At 48.8% G+C, this 16131-nt stretch overlaps 1 protein-coding gene across 4 annotated transcripts in view; it reads left to right on the top strand.

The window, feature by feature from the left end:
* The window catches only part of ZZEF1 (zinc finger ZZ-type and EF-hand domain containing 1), a 115283-nt gene extending 100751 nt beyond the window's left edge, over positions 1-14532 (top strand). For 3 of the 4 annotated variants that reach the window (XM_082443768.1, XM_082443767.1, XM_082443766.1), the window contains exons 48-55: positions 55-414; positions 1451-1594; positions 3147-3315; positions 3482-3580; positions 3984-4149; positions 9297-9450; positions 10026-10097; positions 11920-14532. In XM_082443768.1, the coding sequence (XP_082299894.1) occupies positions 55-414; positions 1451-1594; positions 3147-3315; positions 3482-3580; positions 3984-4149; positions 9297-9450; positions 10026-10097; positions 11920-12000 (1245 nt within the window). In that variant the 3' untranslated portion in view covers positions 12001-14532. The other variant, XM_082443765.1, reaches the window with a different exon arrangement.
* The last annotated feature ends 1599 nt before the right edge of the window (positions 14533-16131 follow it).

The raw sequence follows: 16131 nt of genomic DNA, 5'->3' as shown, positions 1-16131 counted from the left end.
CCACCCCAGTTGTGAGCAGGCCAGGCCTCTGTGACGCTGGTCTTTGGGTTGCAGTCCCGGCCCGCACGCTGTGACCAGGCCACCACGGAGTCAAACCCCGTGACCCAGAAGCTGATCTCCAGCACGGAGAGTGAACTGCAGCAGAGCTACGCCAAGCAGCGGCGCAGCAAGAGCGCCGCCCTCCTGCACAAAGAGCTCAACTGCAAGAGCAAGAGGGCCGTGCGGGACTACCTCTTCCGCGTGAACGAGGCCACAGCAGTCCTGTACGCCCGCCATGTGCTCGCGTCCTTGCTCGCCAAGTGGCCGGGGCACGTGCCGGTGAGCGAGGACATCCTGGAGCTGAGCGGCCCTGCCCACATGACCTACATTCTGGACATGTTCATGCAGCTGGAAGAAAAGCACCAGTGGGAAAAGGTAATTAGGCAGCCGGGTGGGGCACTCACCCCACTTGCTCCTCCTCTGTGTCCCTCCCAGCCCCCCGCCGGGGGGTTTGAATAGGCTTCCTCTAGTGAGTGCCTTCCTGGAGTGAGGTTACCTGTGTGGCTCTACAGCCCCCTGACAGGTGTGAACGCAACGAAGGCAGGGTCAGGTCGCTGTTAAACTCTCCCAAGTACTGGCCTGGAGCCGAGCTCATGGCCTAGGCAGACTTGGTGCTCAGAGAGTGTTTGATGTAACGATCCCACAAAACCTGCCCTTGCAGTTTTCCTTTTTTGTTTTCAGACTTATGAGTCTAACTCTCCTTGCTAGCCTGTCTCTTCTCATGTCCCCTAGGGTCTCACACAGTGTGAAGTCTGGGAGACAGGGTTAATTATGATTCTGACAGCCTGTTCCCGTAATACAGGAAGCCTTCCAGGAAGGTTTACGTCTTCTGTTTTAAACCATGGTTTCTAGAATGTCTACCTCAGGTCAGACACTCTGCCAGCACTTACACCTGTGTTACGTTGTGACCCAGAGAGTTTTATTGGTGAAGAAATCAAGCCCAGGAGGCTTGTCCAAGGCTCCCAGCTTCTAGGTGGCAGACGTGGGGTCTTACCAGAGTCTGTGCATTCTCTTAAGTCCAGTGCTCTATTTTTTTTTTTCTTTGGCCACACCGTGCGGCATGTGGGATCTTAGTTCCCTGACTAGGGATCAAACCCGTGCCCCCTGCAGTGGAAGCACGGAGTCCTAACCACTGGACTGCCAGGAAAGTCTCCAGTGCTTTAATTTTAAGTTTCAACTTGACAAGTGGTGATCATCTTTTGTTTTGTTTTTAAATCAGATCTTCAACTTGGTCTTTTGAAGTAGTGCTGGGTTAGCAAACTTTCACAGGGCTGGAAGCATCTCTTCTACTTCCTTCTGTGTAGAACCAGGGGACCCACATAGCAGAACTCAGGAGCCCTGGGCGCAGTCTCTAGCTGAACTACGAAGTTTTGTCACCATCTTCCCATGTTTCCTGCCTGTGTCCCACCAGATACTGCAGAAGGTGCTCCAGGGCTGCCGAGAGAACATGCTAGGCACCATGGCCCTGGCTGCCTGCCAGTTCATGGAGGAGCCAGGAATGGAGGTGCAAGTGAGGGAGTCGAAACACCCGTATAACAACAACACCAACTTTGAGGTACGACCCAGGGTCGGCCAGACTCGCCCAGCCTCAGGGTATGCAGCTTGCTGGACCTGCAAGGGTTGCTGAGTAGCATGAATCTCATCAACTCCCACTGCGGCTCTTTCTGCCTGGACAGACATGGCCTAGAAAGTGCTCCCATGGTCTCAGCAGCAGTCTGCCTCCCTGAAGCCAGTCCCGGGAATCTATACAAACAAGTCCTCTCTTCTCCTGACCTTGTTTTAATAGAAAGCAAGGGGCCACCCGGCTCTGGAGGAGAGATTCCTCTTCCTGCAGCAAGCTCCTGAGAGGGAGGCCTTGGTGTCTGGCAGAGACTTTGAGTGTGGGTCTGGGTTCAGCCCTCACTCTGTCCATCTCCTTATGACCTGGCCACACCTTGGAGTCTCCCACCCCTTTGTTTAATTACCCAGAACTGAAAAGCCTCATCTCTTGCATCCTTAACTCTGTACGTGGACAGAGAGATGCAGGAGTTTGGATGAGGCAGGAGGGGGGCGGCCTCAGTTATCTTCACTGACCTAGTGCTGCTTGCATTTCTTCATCTCTTTTCAAAATGTTGGAGCTGTCGTTCTGAGTAGGTGATGGCCTGTGGCCACAGTGGTGGGTGATAGAGAAACTAATCCAGGATATGGTTGTTGCCAGCTGAGGTTTCGTTTTGCAGAAGAATAAACCTCCTCACTCTCTACCTTCTAAGCCTCTTTTCTTCCCTGGCTCCTAGGCTCTGTCCCCACTCCCCCAGCCCCACGTAGACACACCTAGTGAGCTAGCGAGTTCTGCCTCAGAGCGATCACCTTACCTTCTCCGCTGCCCGGACTCCTCCCCTCCCCTGGGTCCTTCCCGCTGCTGCTCTCTGATCCCCCACTGCTGGCCTGCCCCGGCCCTGGCCTTGCTGCACACCAGCTGTCACAGTGATCCTGGTACAGCACAAACCTAACCTAGGCTTTCTCCTGCTTACGGTCTTTCCAGGGCTCCCCCTGCTGTCCAGACAAGTCTCAACGCTTCATTTTAGCACACAAAGCCTCTGCATCTGTCCCTGCCGGCCTCTCCAGGGTCACGTCACCCCTGCCCCCATCTCCCAAGCATATGTGCACACAAAGCTCACCCTGTACCTCAGACACATCAAGCTCCTGTTATTCCCTGAACACGTCAGGCTCTCCAGTCAGTGCTCTTTCCTTTGCCTGGAATGCACCCCCAGGTGCTCGTCTCTCTCTCACCTGCCTCCTGCCATTCCTTCCTCCTGGACAGGCTGCTCCTGTGCCCCCAGTCTCCACAGCAACCCAAACATCCCTTCACTGGGACTCTTTTCTGCCCTCGCCTCCCCTCCCCGCCCCCCCCCTCGAGCTGTGCCCCATGCTGCACAGGGTGCTTCCTGCCGTGTTTGCAGCCATGTGCGTGCTCCCCGACCCAGCTGGGCCAAGAGCTCCTGGAGGGCAGGGGCTGTGACTCACGCCTTCTTACATGCCCAGTCTTAACTGCAGGATTGGCACAAGGAAGCCCTCAGTCACTGTCCAGTGGCCAGCGATGACAGGAGTGTCCTTGTTTCCCCTCCTAGGATAAAGTTCACATTCCTGGTGCAATCTACCTCTCAATCAAATTCGATCCTCAGTGCAATACAGAGGAAGGCTGTGACGAGCTAGCCATGTCCAGCAGCGGTGACTTTCAGCAGGATCGACACAACTTCAGTGGGTCTCAACAGAAATGGAAAGATTTTGAGCTTCCAGGTAGTAAATAAATACTGAGTTATACAGACTCTTAACGTTAAGTACCTAGAAGGGAAATTGTTGAAGGATTTAAAACTGTGTTGAATCTGTTTCAGTGGAAAGCGCTCACTTGCCTTTCCCTGTTGCTGCAGTATCCTGACCTGTTTCTGATTCTTGTGTGCCCCAGGAGATACTCTGTATTACCGCTTCACCTCTGACATGAGCAACACCGAGTGGGGCTACAAATTCACTGTGACGGCTGGGCACCTGGGGCGATTCCAGACAGGTGTGTGCTCTGGTCTTTCCGTTTGCATGATCTCCCGGCCCGGGACACTCTGGGGGTCGGTGCCATTATGTCACTGATCTTTGTTAAAATCAAACCAGGTACTTTTCTCTGAGACTTCAACGAATTTGTCTCACAAGGCCCACGCATGTCACTCGTGAATGTACTGGAGTTGGGCAGGTTGTAACTTCTAAAGAGCCATCTGTCAGGACCTAGGAAAGATGCTTGTTCTCTTAAAATTTGCCAGGGCATTCTGCAAAAAGGAAGAACTGAAAGTGTTCCTATGTTGCTTTTACATAAGGCATAATTTCAGGCGAAATGTAAATGATCACAGTGGTTTCCTCCTATTCGTTAAAACTTGAGCAGTTTACAGTTTTTAAATGTCTCTGTGTGTGGGGGTTGCCAGGATTCGAGATTCTGAAGCAGATGCTGTCAGAAGAAAGAGTTGTGCCGCACCTCCCGTTGGCCAAAATTTGGGAATGGCTGGTGGGCGTGGCCTGTCGCCAGACTGGTCATCAGCGGTTAAAAGCCATCCACCTACTCCTGAGGATCGTGCGATGCTGCACCCACAGGTAAGCTGCCTTCTGGATACGAGTCCCTTGCTGGGTATTTGTATTGTGAATATCTCCCCCCACTTCGGGGCTTGCCATTCACTCTGTTAGTGGTGTCTTTGATGAAAAGAAGTTTCTAATTTTAATGTCTTCCAGTTCATCACTCATTTCCTTTATGATAGAGCTTTCATTGTCCTATTTAGGAAATTTTTGCCTTACTTGACCTTGGGGTCATGAAGATAAAGCTTAATTATTTTTTCTTCCATATTTAGGTCTACAATCCACATGGAATGAATTTTAGTGCATGATTTGAAGGGTAGGGTCATGCTTTGCTTTTTCTCACATGGATCTCCACTTAACTCAAAAGCCCACCTTTCCCCTCACCACACTCCAGTGCCATCTTCATCACAGAGAAGGTGTCCATATACACATGGATCCATCCCTGGTTGCTTTTGTTCCATTGGTCTTTTTGGTTATCTTTGTGCCAGTACCACACTTAGATATTGTAGCTTTATAGCAAATTTACGTTATCTAGCAGTATAAATCCTTCAACTGGTTCTTCATCTTCAAGATTGTCTTGGCTAGTTTTACCCTGCATGTCCATGTAAATTTTAGAATTAGTTTATTTCTTTTTTCCCCCCCCAGCTTTATTGAGGTGTAATTAACAAATAAACTTGTAATGTATTTAAAGTGTAGAAGGTAATGATTTGATACATAATACATTATACATTGTGAAAGGATTCCCACAATTGAGTTAACTAACACATCCATCACCTCATATGTTTACCTTTTTCTGTGGTATGTGGCAACACTTAAATTTCACCCTCTTGCTGAAATTTGCTTTTCAGCAAATTTCTGTTACGTGTTATAGTATTGTACACTATTATCAACTATAGTCACCATGTTGTATAATAGATCCTCAGACCTTATTCATCTTGTAACTGAAAGTTTATACCCTTTTACCAGCCTTTCCCCATTTCCCCCACTTCCCAGCCACTGGCAACCACCATTCTAACTCCCTGTTTCTATAAGATTGACTTTTTTTGGATTCCACATAAAAGTGATACCATGCAGTATTTGTCTTTCTTTATCTAGCTTATTTCACTTAGCATAATGCTCTCCAGGTTCATCTGTGTTGTCGAAAATGGCAGGATTTCCTTTTTTCTCATAACTGAGTAATATTTCATTGTGTATATATACACCACATTTTCTTTATCCATTTGTCCATTGACAGGTGTTATTTCCAGACATTGGCTATTAGGAATAATACTGCAATGAACATAGGAGTACTGATAATCTCTTTGAGATAATGATTTCATTTCTTTTGGGTATACCCAGAGGTGGGATCGATGGATCATTTGGTAGTTCTAGCTTTAATTTCTTGAGGAACCTCCATACTGTTTTGCATAGTGGCTGTACCAGTTTACATTCCCACCAACAGTGCACAAGGGTTCTCTCTTTTCTCGACATCCTTGCCAGCATTTGTTTTCTCTTATCTTTTTGATGGGAGCTATCCTAACACAGGGGAGGTGATATCTCATTGTAGTTTTGATTTGCATTTCCCTGATGAGTAGTGATAATTGAGCACCTTTTTATGTACCTGTTGGCCATTTATATGCCTTCTTTGGACAGATGTCTCTTTAGGTCCTTTGCCTATTTTTTCAATTGGGTTATTTTTTGCTCTTGAATGGTATGAGTTCCTTGTGTATTTTGGATATTAACTCCTTATCAGATATATGATTTGCAAATACTTTCTCCTAGTCCACAGGGTGCCTTTTCACTCTGTTGATTGTTCTCCTTGCTGTGCAGAAGCTTTTTAGTTTGATGTAGTTCCACCTGTTTATTTTTGCTTTTGATATCGAATCCAAAAAATCATTGCCGAAAAAAAAGAAAAAGAATATTAAGGGGACTTCCCTGGTGGTCCAGTGTTTAAGACTCTGCACTCCCACTTCAGGGGGCGCAGGTTTGATCCCTGGCCGGGGAACTAGTATCCTGCATGCCGTTCAGCATGGCCAAAAAAAAAAAATTGCCAAGACCAATGTCAAGGAGCTTACAGCCTATGTTTTCTTTTAGGAGTTTTACAGTTTCACGTGTTACATTCAAGTCTTTAATCCATTTTGAGTTGATTTTTGTGTATGGTAAGATAGGGGTCCAGTTTCATTCTTTTGCATGTGGATATCCAGTTTTCCCAACACCATTTTTTGAATGGTGAGAATATTCTTTCTTCATTACATATTTTTGGTACTTTTGTCAAAAATTAATTGACCATATATTCATAGGTTTATTTCTTGGCTCTCTGTTCTGTTCCATTGCTCTATATGTCTTTTTTTAATGCCAATACCAACTCCATACTATTTTGATTACTGTATCTTTATAGTATAGTTTAAAATCAGGAAGTGTGATGCCTCCAGCTTTGTTCTTCTTTCTCAAGATTGCTTTGACTGTTTGGGTATTTTTGTAGTTCCATATAAATTTTAGGATTATTTTTTCTATTTCTGTGGAATATGCCACTGGAGTTTTGATAAGGATTGCTGTAGGTTGTTTTGAGTACTATGAACATTTTAACAATATTAATTCTTCCAATCCATGAACACAGAATATCTTTCCATTTACTTTTGTCTTCTTCAATTTGTTTCATCAGTGTTTTATAGTTTTCAGTGTAGATCTTTCACCTCCTTTGTTAAATTTATTCCTAAGTATTTTATTTTTGGATCCTATTGTAAATGGGATTGTTTTCCTAATTCCTCTTCCTGATAGTTCATTGTTAGTGTATAGAAATGCAACTGATTTTTCTATATTGATTTTGTATCCTGTAACTTTACTGAATTTATTTATTAGTTCTAACAGTTTTTTATTGCAGTCCTTAGGATTTTCTGTATATGATATCATGGCATATGCAAACAGAGACAGTTTTACTTCTTACTTTGCAATTTAAGTACCTCTTATTTCTTTTTCTTGCCTAATTGCTCTGGCTAGGACTTCCAGTACTATACTGAATAGAAGTGGCAAGAGTGGGCATCCTTGTCTTGTTCCTGATTAGTTTGTTTTTCTCTGTACACACGAGTGCACCTCTCTCACCTGACGGGATTTTGATGGACTCTTTAGATCAATTTGAGAAAAACCAAGGTCTTAAGAATATTGAGTTCTCTAATACACAGTCCTCCATTGTATAGGTCTCAGTAATGTTTTATAGTTTCCTATGTAGAGGACTTGCACAGCATTTTGTTAGATTTATTCCTAGGTATTTAATGTTTCTGATGCAATTGTAATTGGTATTTAAATTTTTTGCTTTTTAATTGTTTCTGCTGGTATATAATTACTTTTCATGTGTTGCCCTTGTATCCAGACCTTGCTCTGTTTGTTAATTCTAAGTATATATGCAGATTATTCAGCACACAGTCATGTTAATCTACAAATAGTAAGCTTTATTTCTTTCTCTCAATCCTTAGAAACTTTTCCCTTTTGCCGTTTTGCATTAGCTGGGACCTCCAGTAGAATGTTGAATGGAACTGGGGATTGAAGACATAAGAGCCTCAGAGGGAAGGCATTGGTGACTGTGCCACACACATCATCCATGCACTCAGTCCCTACCCTCCTTGCTTAGACCCCCACGTGTCAGGAGTTCAGTACACCCTTTTCCGGCATTTTTAAGGCACACAGACTCACAGAATGCTAGTCAGAGTGGAGTGATGATACTCAAAGTAACATGGTGTCTCGTCGTGTAATATGGAGCTGTTATTCAAAAAATAAAGGACTCTCCAAGTCAGGAAAGAGAAAGTGATGACTTGTGTAGTCAGTCTATGTACAGGCTGGCAGAAGGGAGGGAGAGGGGGAAAGCTGGGCATGATGGCTGCCACCACTGTGTCCTCATACGCAGACATCAGGGGTCACTTGGCCCACGGGGCTTAGTTCCGTTCTTGTGAGAGCGGCCTCCAGTGAGAACTGTCTGGTTGAGTCATGTGTATGAAACGTGTCCCATCTCTGCTGTCTTCAGACCGGAGGGCCCTTCCTAGCCGCCTTGTGGATGCATTCCCGCAGTGTGCTGGCCATCGCCTACCCTCCTTCCCGTAGGGACCCTCCCACAGCCCCTCGGTCCCAGGGCCCGAGACTGGAGGGGGCAGAGGGGAAAGGCAGCCCCCAGGGGAAGGATGGCCAGCAGAAGAACTGCCTAAGTTCTGCCACAGATGTGAGCCGTGCAGGTGCATTTTACCTCCCACTCTAGTGCTTTCCTGAAAACTCAGCTGTAAAGCTGTCTCTTTAAATCAAACCTCATTTTCCCATTGGTTTACTTTACGAAGACTTATTCCTCTGGGAGAAAGTGATTGGCCCCAAGATTATACTTAAATGTACAGAATTCTTTTAAAAATCATATATTAAAGAGAAAAAGCAAAATTTAAGATTATAAATGTATAAAATCATGTAGTAAGTCCCAGAATCATGTTTCTTCTCTGAAGGATGTTGAACTGGAATTAACGTACAACCTCCCTCTGAGTAAAAAAAACTTCAGTGCAGTCTCAACAGAGGTCTGTCTAGTGAGAAGGATTCTGCATTACTTAGAAAGACTTCTGGCCTGAGCAACTTTTTATAAGCATATTTCTTCTTTTATGAGCCTAAGATCATAACAGTGGTTGCTGTTATCTTTTAAATCAGTTTTTTTTTTTCCTTTCTGATTATTAAAGCAATGAGCATTGTAGAAAATCTAGAAAACTGACAGGGACAGCCACTGATAACATTTTTGATATGTTTATTTACTATTGTTTTTAATATGGTCACACAGTACTATATATACAGTTTTTAAATTTTTACATTCTATGTTGCGTATCTTGCTCTTTTCCACTTAACATTTATCTTGAGATTTTTTCCGCTGTCACTGGAAGTTTTTAACAACCATTTTTAAAGATGTGCAGTTGATTTACGTGAATGTGCTTGAGGATATCCTTTTCCCCGGAGTCCTGGTTTGAAGTTGAGATGCTGCCCCTTTTTTTATTTGCCATTGGTGAATACTTTGGGCTGTTTTGGGGGATGTGAGGTGACTGGAACTGTCTTGTCCTGCCTTTACTGGACGGGGTGGGGCGGGGAGCGTTGGAGCTGCAGTGCCCGGCAGCTACCCTCTGTCTGTCTGACGTCTGATGGGCGTGACCCCAGCAAACCATACCCCTCCCCCACAGCGACCTCTGTGACCTCATGCTGTTGAAGCCCCTGTGGCAGCTCTTCACCCAAATGGAGTACAGCCTGTTTGAGGACGTGACACAGCCTGGCATCCTGCTGCCCCTGCATCGCGCCCTCACCGAGCTCTTCTTTGTCACTGAGAACCGCGCCCAGGTGAGGGCCTGTCCTGCCTCCCCACCACCTGGGGCCAGCGCTGGGCCTCAGGTCACAGCCCTCTGAGAGCCCGGGGTGTCATGGGGGCTTGGCAAACCCGCACAGGGAGGCAGGCGTGGCCTGGGGCCCGGGGTTCCCCTCTCTCCCGCCCCAGGGAGCCAGGCGCTCCCTGAGATTGCTTGTTTGCTCAGGCCTGATGCCAAAGGGGGAAGGAAACTGCCCTGGATCGACCCTTGACAGCAGTGAGTTTGGGAAAATAAACCAACAGGTTCTTTCTTCTTCCTCTTTTCCCTCCCCTCAGCACAATAGACTCATTGACTGTGAGAGATGAAAGGGCCTTTCAGAGCTCTTTAGCTTAAGCCCTCGTTTTATAGTGAGGAGACTGTGGTGAGTCAGGACACCTGGCTCCCCCCGTCCCGCTCCTTCCGTGGCTCCCAAGGAAAGCAGGCAGTGAGATGCCCGGCGGAGTGGGCAGCAGTGTCCCACCCGAGTCTTCTGGGGCCGTGGGTCGTGGGTCGTGGGTGGGTGTCCGCTAGCAGGTGGCCTCTGACAGCTGCCCTCCGCTCTTTCCACAGGAGCTCGGCCTGCTGCAGGATTACCTGCTGGCCTTAACCACCGACGACCACCTTCTGCGCTGCGCGGCGCAGGTACGCCCTCCCCGGGCGGCCGAACCTCCCCCGGCACCCGTGCAGGCTCCACCCCGGCTTTACACGGGGCTCAGTGCCGAGTCGGCCACTTCCTGCTGGTGTCACAGAGAGCAGCGGAGCCCCATTTATCAGTGTCGTTCGTATTAAACTGTGGGGTCAGTAGACAGTAGCAAGAATTTGTGGCTTTTAGACCAGAACAACCAGTGCCTTAAATTTATAGTTTGGCCGATCCCTGAAGTTTCCATAGAGTTTTAGATTTCAGATATTTTTGGATGTAACTTTCTTCCCTGGTAGGAGAACTCCTCTCTGACAGCTATTGGGTCTCAGGGCCCCTTTACGCTTTTAAATTACTGAGGATCCCCAAAAGCTTTTGTTTATGTGCGTTATATATATTGATATATACCTTTAGGAATTAAATTAGATTTTTAATTTAGTAATTAAGTTAGAAATTACATGCTAAACACTTCTCAATTTGTTTTTTAAAATAATCTCATTCTATTTAGTACTACAGTTGTGAAAAACAACGGTATTTTTCAAAACAAAATAATTTTTGAGAAGGGTAGCGTTGTGTTCCATTTTTGCAGATCTCTTTAATGTCTGCCTTAATAGAAGACAGCTGGATTCACAGATCTGTTTCTGCTTTCAGTTGTTCTGTTATCACACAGTAGCCTCCGGAAAACTCCACTGTATACTCGTTAGAGTATGAAAGTGAAAAAAGAGAAATAATGTCTCGGTATTATTATGAAAATTGTTTTCACGACGTGGAGCCCCTGAAAGGGTCTGGGGAACCCGCAGGCTCCAGACTACATTTTGAGAACCTTAGGCTCACAGACTCCTTGAACATCGTAGAGCGTGTGGGCTGCGTACACAGTGGACAGATGGGGACACTGAGGCTCAGAGAAGGGAAAGATTGGCCCGCGGTCTCACTTGAGGGGACATCCAGCTGGGACTCCCGGCCAGCGCCCTGTGCTCTGTTCCTGGCAAGTTTTCTCAGTGAACCTGCGGTCCTCCTACAAGAAGGGGTCAGAGTGCCTGCTTAGAAGCGGGCTTCCCCCATCCACTACAGAAGGGTTTGTGTGAATTGTCCTGAGACCCGAAGGCCGAGTGAAAACTCCCTCCCCTCCCGACAGATGCCTGCCAGCCCTGCCATCACCACCTGTGGTGTCCCAAGATTTCACACAGTGAAGTCTTGACATTTGACCATTTTGACACCGGAAGCTTAGCGTCACATATCCCTGTTGGCTCCTGCCTCTCGCCGGCCGCTGTGTCCCGTCTCCTCATCCTCATTCTGGCCCTCCCTACAGCCTGTCCGCTTCGCTGGACCGGCGCTCTGCCTCTTCTCCCTGCTTCCACCTCTTCCTTCCCCAGCGCCCCCCCTCCCCCAGCTCCTGCTGCCTTGGCTTGGAGAGCAGCCTTGGCCTGGCTCCAGGGCTTCTGCCTTCCCAGCATTGCTTCCGGGGGGGCCCCCCACTGGCTGTTTGTTTCTTCCCTTCTGCACCTGTGTGCTGCTGTCCCCATTCCCTAAACGGCTTTCCCAGACCCCCCGCAGACGTGTCCTCTGAGCCCGCAGAACTGCCCCTGCTCCTCTCTTGGGACAGTGATGATTCTGCCTACATTTGGAGTTTCCATGTGGTCTTTCTTGCTAGCTTTGTCTTTCATTCTAGACTGTGGTCCCCCTGCTGAGGGGAACCACATCTGGCTCGCGTCTGCCTCTCCCCTGCCCCCCTCAGGTGCTCAGCTGAGGGTCTTGTTCTGTCAGCAGGTAGTGACCCAGCAGGTGACAGGTTCTTGACATTGGTGATGACTCTTTCTCCCTCCACAGGCTCTGCAGAACATTGCTGCTATCAGCCTGGCTATCAACTACCCAAACAAGGCCACCCGCCTCTGGAATGTTGAGTGTTAGCCCTTGGTATGGTGTGCATGGAACTAGCTAATCTGTCCACAAGGACCTTAGAGCAGATGCCTAAATTCATTCGGGAAGATTCCTGTGGCGTCGGTGCCTGGCTCTCCTTGAGCTCCCCCTTCCACCCCAACTAGAATGCCAAGCTGCCACGTCTCCGAGAACTTCCCGTGTCACAGGCCCGGCACCCGCACGTACCATAGCATGTGAGAATAAGCAGACCAGTGCAAAATTATTCAGAAAGGGCAGGCAGCAGGCCCTTGAGAAGGTTGTTCAGAGGCCAGCCTCCTCCAGGGTCTGTCCCTGCAGAAGCCGCAGCCCCAAGAAGACCTGGCTGCAGCTGCTCTGGCAAGGGCTCTGTCTCCATTGAGCTGGAACTGCCTGCACTTGACCTTCAGAGGAAGACAGGGTCTGCCCTGGGCCACCTTTCTCAGCAGGACCTCCAGCAGCAGCCTGGGAGCTCCTCTTTTGCTTTTGCTTCTTGAGACTGGGTCATCCAAACCAAAACCAGTGAGAGCCCCTCGGGGCTGCCACCTGGTCCCCACCATTCAGTACGGAACCCACCGCCGCACTGGCCCCCTGCATAGCCTCGGCCGTCCCGGAGAGATCCTTGGTGAGAAAAAGTGCCCTTGGGAACAGCCAGCAGGCCGCCGTGCACGTCCGCCTGTGCACTGCTCCCAGCACAGCCACGTTGTTTTAGTTGTTGTTTTAACATATTTCGGTTCCCACCTCATGTTCTTAGAAAGAACCACACCAACTCCCTTGAGAGAGGCTCGGGGGCATGACCAGTGGATCGGTCATTCAGGGGGACAAACTGGTTTGTGTGAAAGTAGCAGAACTTGAAGAATACTCTTTAGCTTCTGTACCTAAAGACTTGAAGTGTAATCAGAGGATATCTTACTTTAGAAGTAAAAACAAACAAACAAACAAAACCACATGATTGTATTTCTGCTCCATCACATCCACCTCTGGGACTCTCCGTGGTTATTTGGCTGTCACTTGTCTGGCAATAACTACATTAGTTCTAATGAATGCTGTTTTCCACCTTTCTTTTTTTTGTGGTTGTAGTCTTGCCCTGAAGTGCTGATTACTATTCTCTTTCCAAAGCCACGCTTTGGAGTGTGAGGCTGGGTTGGCACGTGTGCCGTGGATAAGCCTCAGTGGGACTCGCCACTTGAAGAATGTTTGAGCCAGCTGCCATTTAAGGGCGGGGGTCTGGGCCCGAGCATGTCCCCCCAACACAGGGCCAAACCCAAGGAAGGCTCATCATAGCCAGGGCCAAGTTGAGCAGATCAGCACTGCCATGGCCTCGGAAGCCCCCTCTGCAGGGCCCAAGACTCCTGGTCCCAGGAGCATCTCACCACAAGAGCACTTTTGCCTTCTGGGTCAGGAGGCCAAGGTGCAGCGACCTTCTGCAGCCCTGGAATTGGATTCTCAGCCCAGCCCCAAGCTGCATATGGAGCCATTATGGAGGGAAGAATTCAAAGGAGACAGAAACAAACAGGACAGGTCCTGAAGCTCGGTGACCTGAAGCCCATCACCCTGGCGTCGGAAAGGCCCGGGCCTGGCCCGGTGTCCCACGGTGTTGAGGTGTGAGGTGCCGCTGGCTTGGTAGAAGCGGCTTTCTCATCTTTTGCTCTGCCTGCATCCCCAGAGAAGGGCCTACGCTCTGTACCACCCAGACCCGGGTGGGTCTCGCAGTGAGGAGGGAAATCACAGAGAAGCGCTGTGCTTGGGAGGAGAGGTCCCTACTGCGGGCTCGGGCTCACTGAGGGGCTCCACGGAAGGTCAACACGGAGATGGTGCACTCACTGCTTACCCTCGCCATGCCCCCCCCTCCCCGACACCCCTCCGTGCCTCAAACTGACAGCAGCCACCAGCTTTGCTCCCCATCCTCCCGCCTGGAAGATAAACTGTAAATAAACGCTGGACTCCTCATAGCTTCTCTCTGTACACCACCCTTGCTACTCTGGTCTCTCTGTGTTCAGTTTGCACAGAATAAGCCTCGGTTTCCCCTTCACACACAACTGCTGCTCTCTCCTGGCAGGGCCCTGCCTGGCCCAGCTCCCCTGCATCCCATCCGCCTCTGCTTCCAGCCACTGGGTGGCGCCGCTGAGCCAGGCCCCGCTCCCCTGGTCCCCAGCTGGGCCAGCAGCATCCGAACGCGCGATTTCCATCAAGACCAACATCCCTCTGATCCTTCTTAGGCGGGACTGCCTGGAATGAGATAAAACTGGCAGGAATGAAGGTGTTGTGGAAACATGTGCCTAATCTATAAAGAAATCTGTTCCAAACCATGTATATTGTACAGACAGACGCTGTTCCTAACGAGGAGTGACTTATTTTCATCATTGTTTTTAATTTGTTTTCTTACAGGTTTACGATTTTGAATTTTTCTTATTTGGTTGAAGGAAAGAATTTTGATTATATCAGCTGAGTAAGTTCAGCCTGTATAAAGGATGTTAAGTTGTGGGTAAAATATGCAAATGAAGAGAAATATATTGTACAAATTCTATATAAAAAGGTACACTTGTGTGTGGGCTTTTCTTTTTTTCCTCTCCTTCCCCTCCTTCTGCCTCTCTTACGAAGATGATACCTGGAGTTTCTACCAAGTCCATCCTGATGAATTTCTAGAATCCCATGGCCTCAGGGTAGAAAGGAATCAGAACGGTTCTTAGCTGTTAGGCTGCGGCTTCTGCAGGGACAGTTGCACCTCCTGCCTTGACTGTAGCCGTGCAGGAGGCGCCCCTCCCCTCGGGCTTATGGTCTGGGGGCTTATGCTCAGCCCCTGCTCCCTGGGCCTGTCCCTCTGCACAGCTACTCAGAGGTGTGTGCACACACACGCTCTCTCCCCGGTCAGCGCCTCTCCAGCCACACACCCCAACTGCATCCCAGGCACCCCTCACCTCTTGTAGCTCACAGGACCTGTGTGCAGCCAGCCAAGAGGAGGAAGGCAGGGGTCCGGTCATGAGGCTGCTGCCCTTCCAGGGCCCGGTTTCCTCCTTGCCTGCCTCTGGACCTGCTTCTGACTAAACACGAGGCCAACGTCTACCCATCCTGGGGTCTTGTGCTTCCTCCCTCACATCGCTGGTTTGCCACTTACTGTTCTGCCCCCTTCTCAGCCACTTTCCTGGTGCTGAGGGCTGTCTCATGAATGAGAGAAGAGAGACTTTGGTGGGAGCTGGACAGAACCAACCTTCGAGGCCCATCTGTTCCGGCCTGAAGGCATCTTGACACATCCCCCCTAAAGCCCCCAGACGGCCTTCTGAGGAATCCGGGACCAGGACCCAGGACACAGACTCAGCCCTCATCACCCCTGAGGCCCGAGAGAAAACGGGATCAGCGTGAGACTCAGCAGAACTGGGTGCTCCCAAGGCCTGTGCAGCCACTGAGTCTCCCTCTCGAGCCTGCTGGTGACGCTTTCGCCCTCTCCTGTCTCACAGTGTTACCTAAGCAACATTGATTTCTTGGGCCTTTACTCCAAACAGTCGGCCTGGAGAGGCCGGCTGTGTTGTGCTCTGTCCGTCGGAGCCCGGTGCTGCTGCTTTGACACTGCTTTTGCTTGGCTGGAAAGGCTGCCTGCTGAGATTAACCCACGAGTAAACAATAGAAAGTCACAGAGGTCAAAAGCAATCTGAACTCAAGCCTTTAAGAACGGAAGGGAAACACAGTTCAACCAGCCAAGCCTCCTCATTTGAGAAAGAACTAGAAGCTGTGAGAGGTCAGCTTGAAATCGCACAGGAAGTGGTGGCAGAGCCAGACCAGCTCAGTGCTCCTGACACACCAGCCCCAAAGCTATCACCGTGGTAGGCACGGGCTCCTTCATTCAACAAACAAACAAATTTCCTCAACCAATCAGCATTATGCTAGGTGTTGGAGCTTCATGTAAACCACCCGGTTAAAAACCCAGGCTCTGGCTTTAAATTCTGATGTTTTCAAGGATTTTAAGCCCCCAGTGTTTCCTCTTCATATACTAAGTTCTCCAGTCTGCATTTTAATTAAAATGGTAATTTCTATTAAAAACAAAAACAAACAAAACCAGCCTCCAGGTTGAGGCCAAATGTAAACATGGCCCTGTATGCCCTATATGGTGGACCCTGTCACTTACTCACTGCCCTTTCCCACCCACTCCCC

The sequence above is a fragment of the Balaenoptera physalus genome (genome assembly GCF_965194825.1).
Source record: "Balaenoptera physalus genome assembly, chromosome: 20".
NCBI lineage: Eukaryota > Metazoa > Chordata > Mammalia > Artiodactyla > Balaenopteridae > Balaenoptera > Balaenoptera physalus.
The sequence above is the reverse complement of the archived record's forward strand: the minus strand, read 5'-3'. Positions and strand labels throughout refer to the sequence as shown.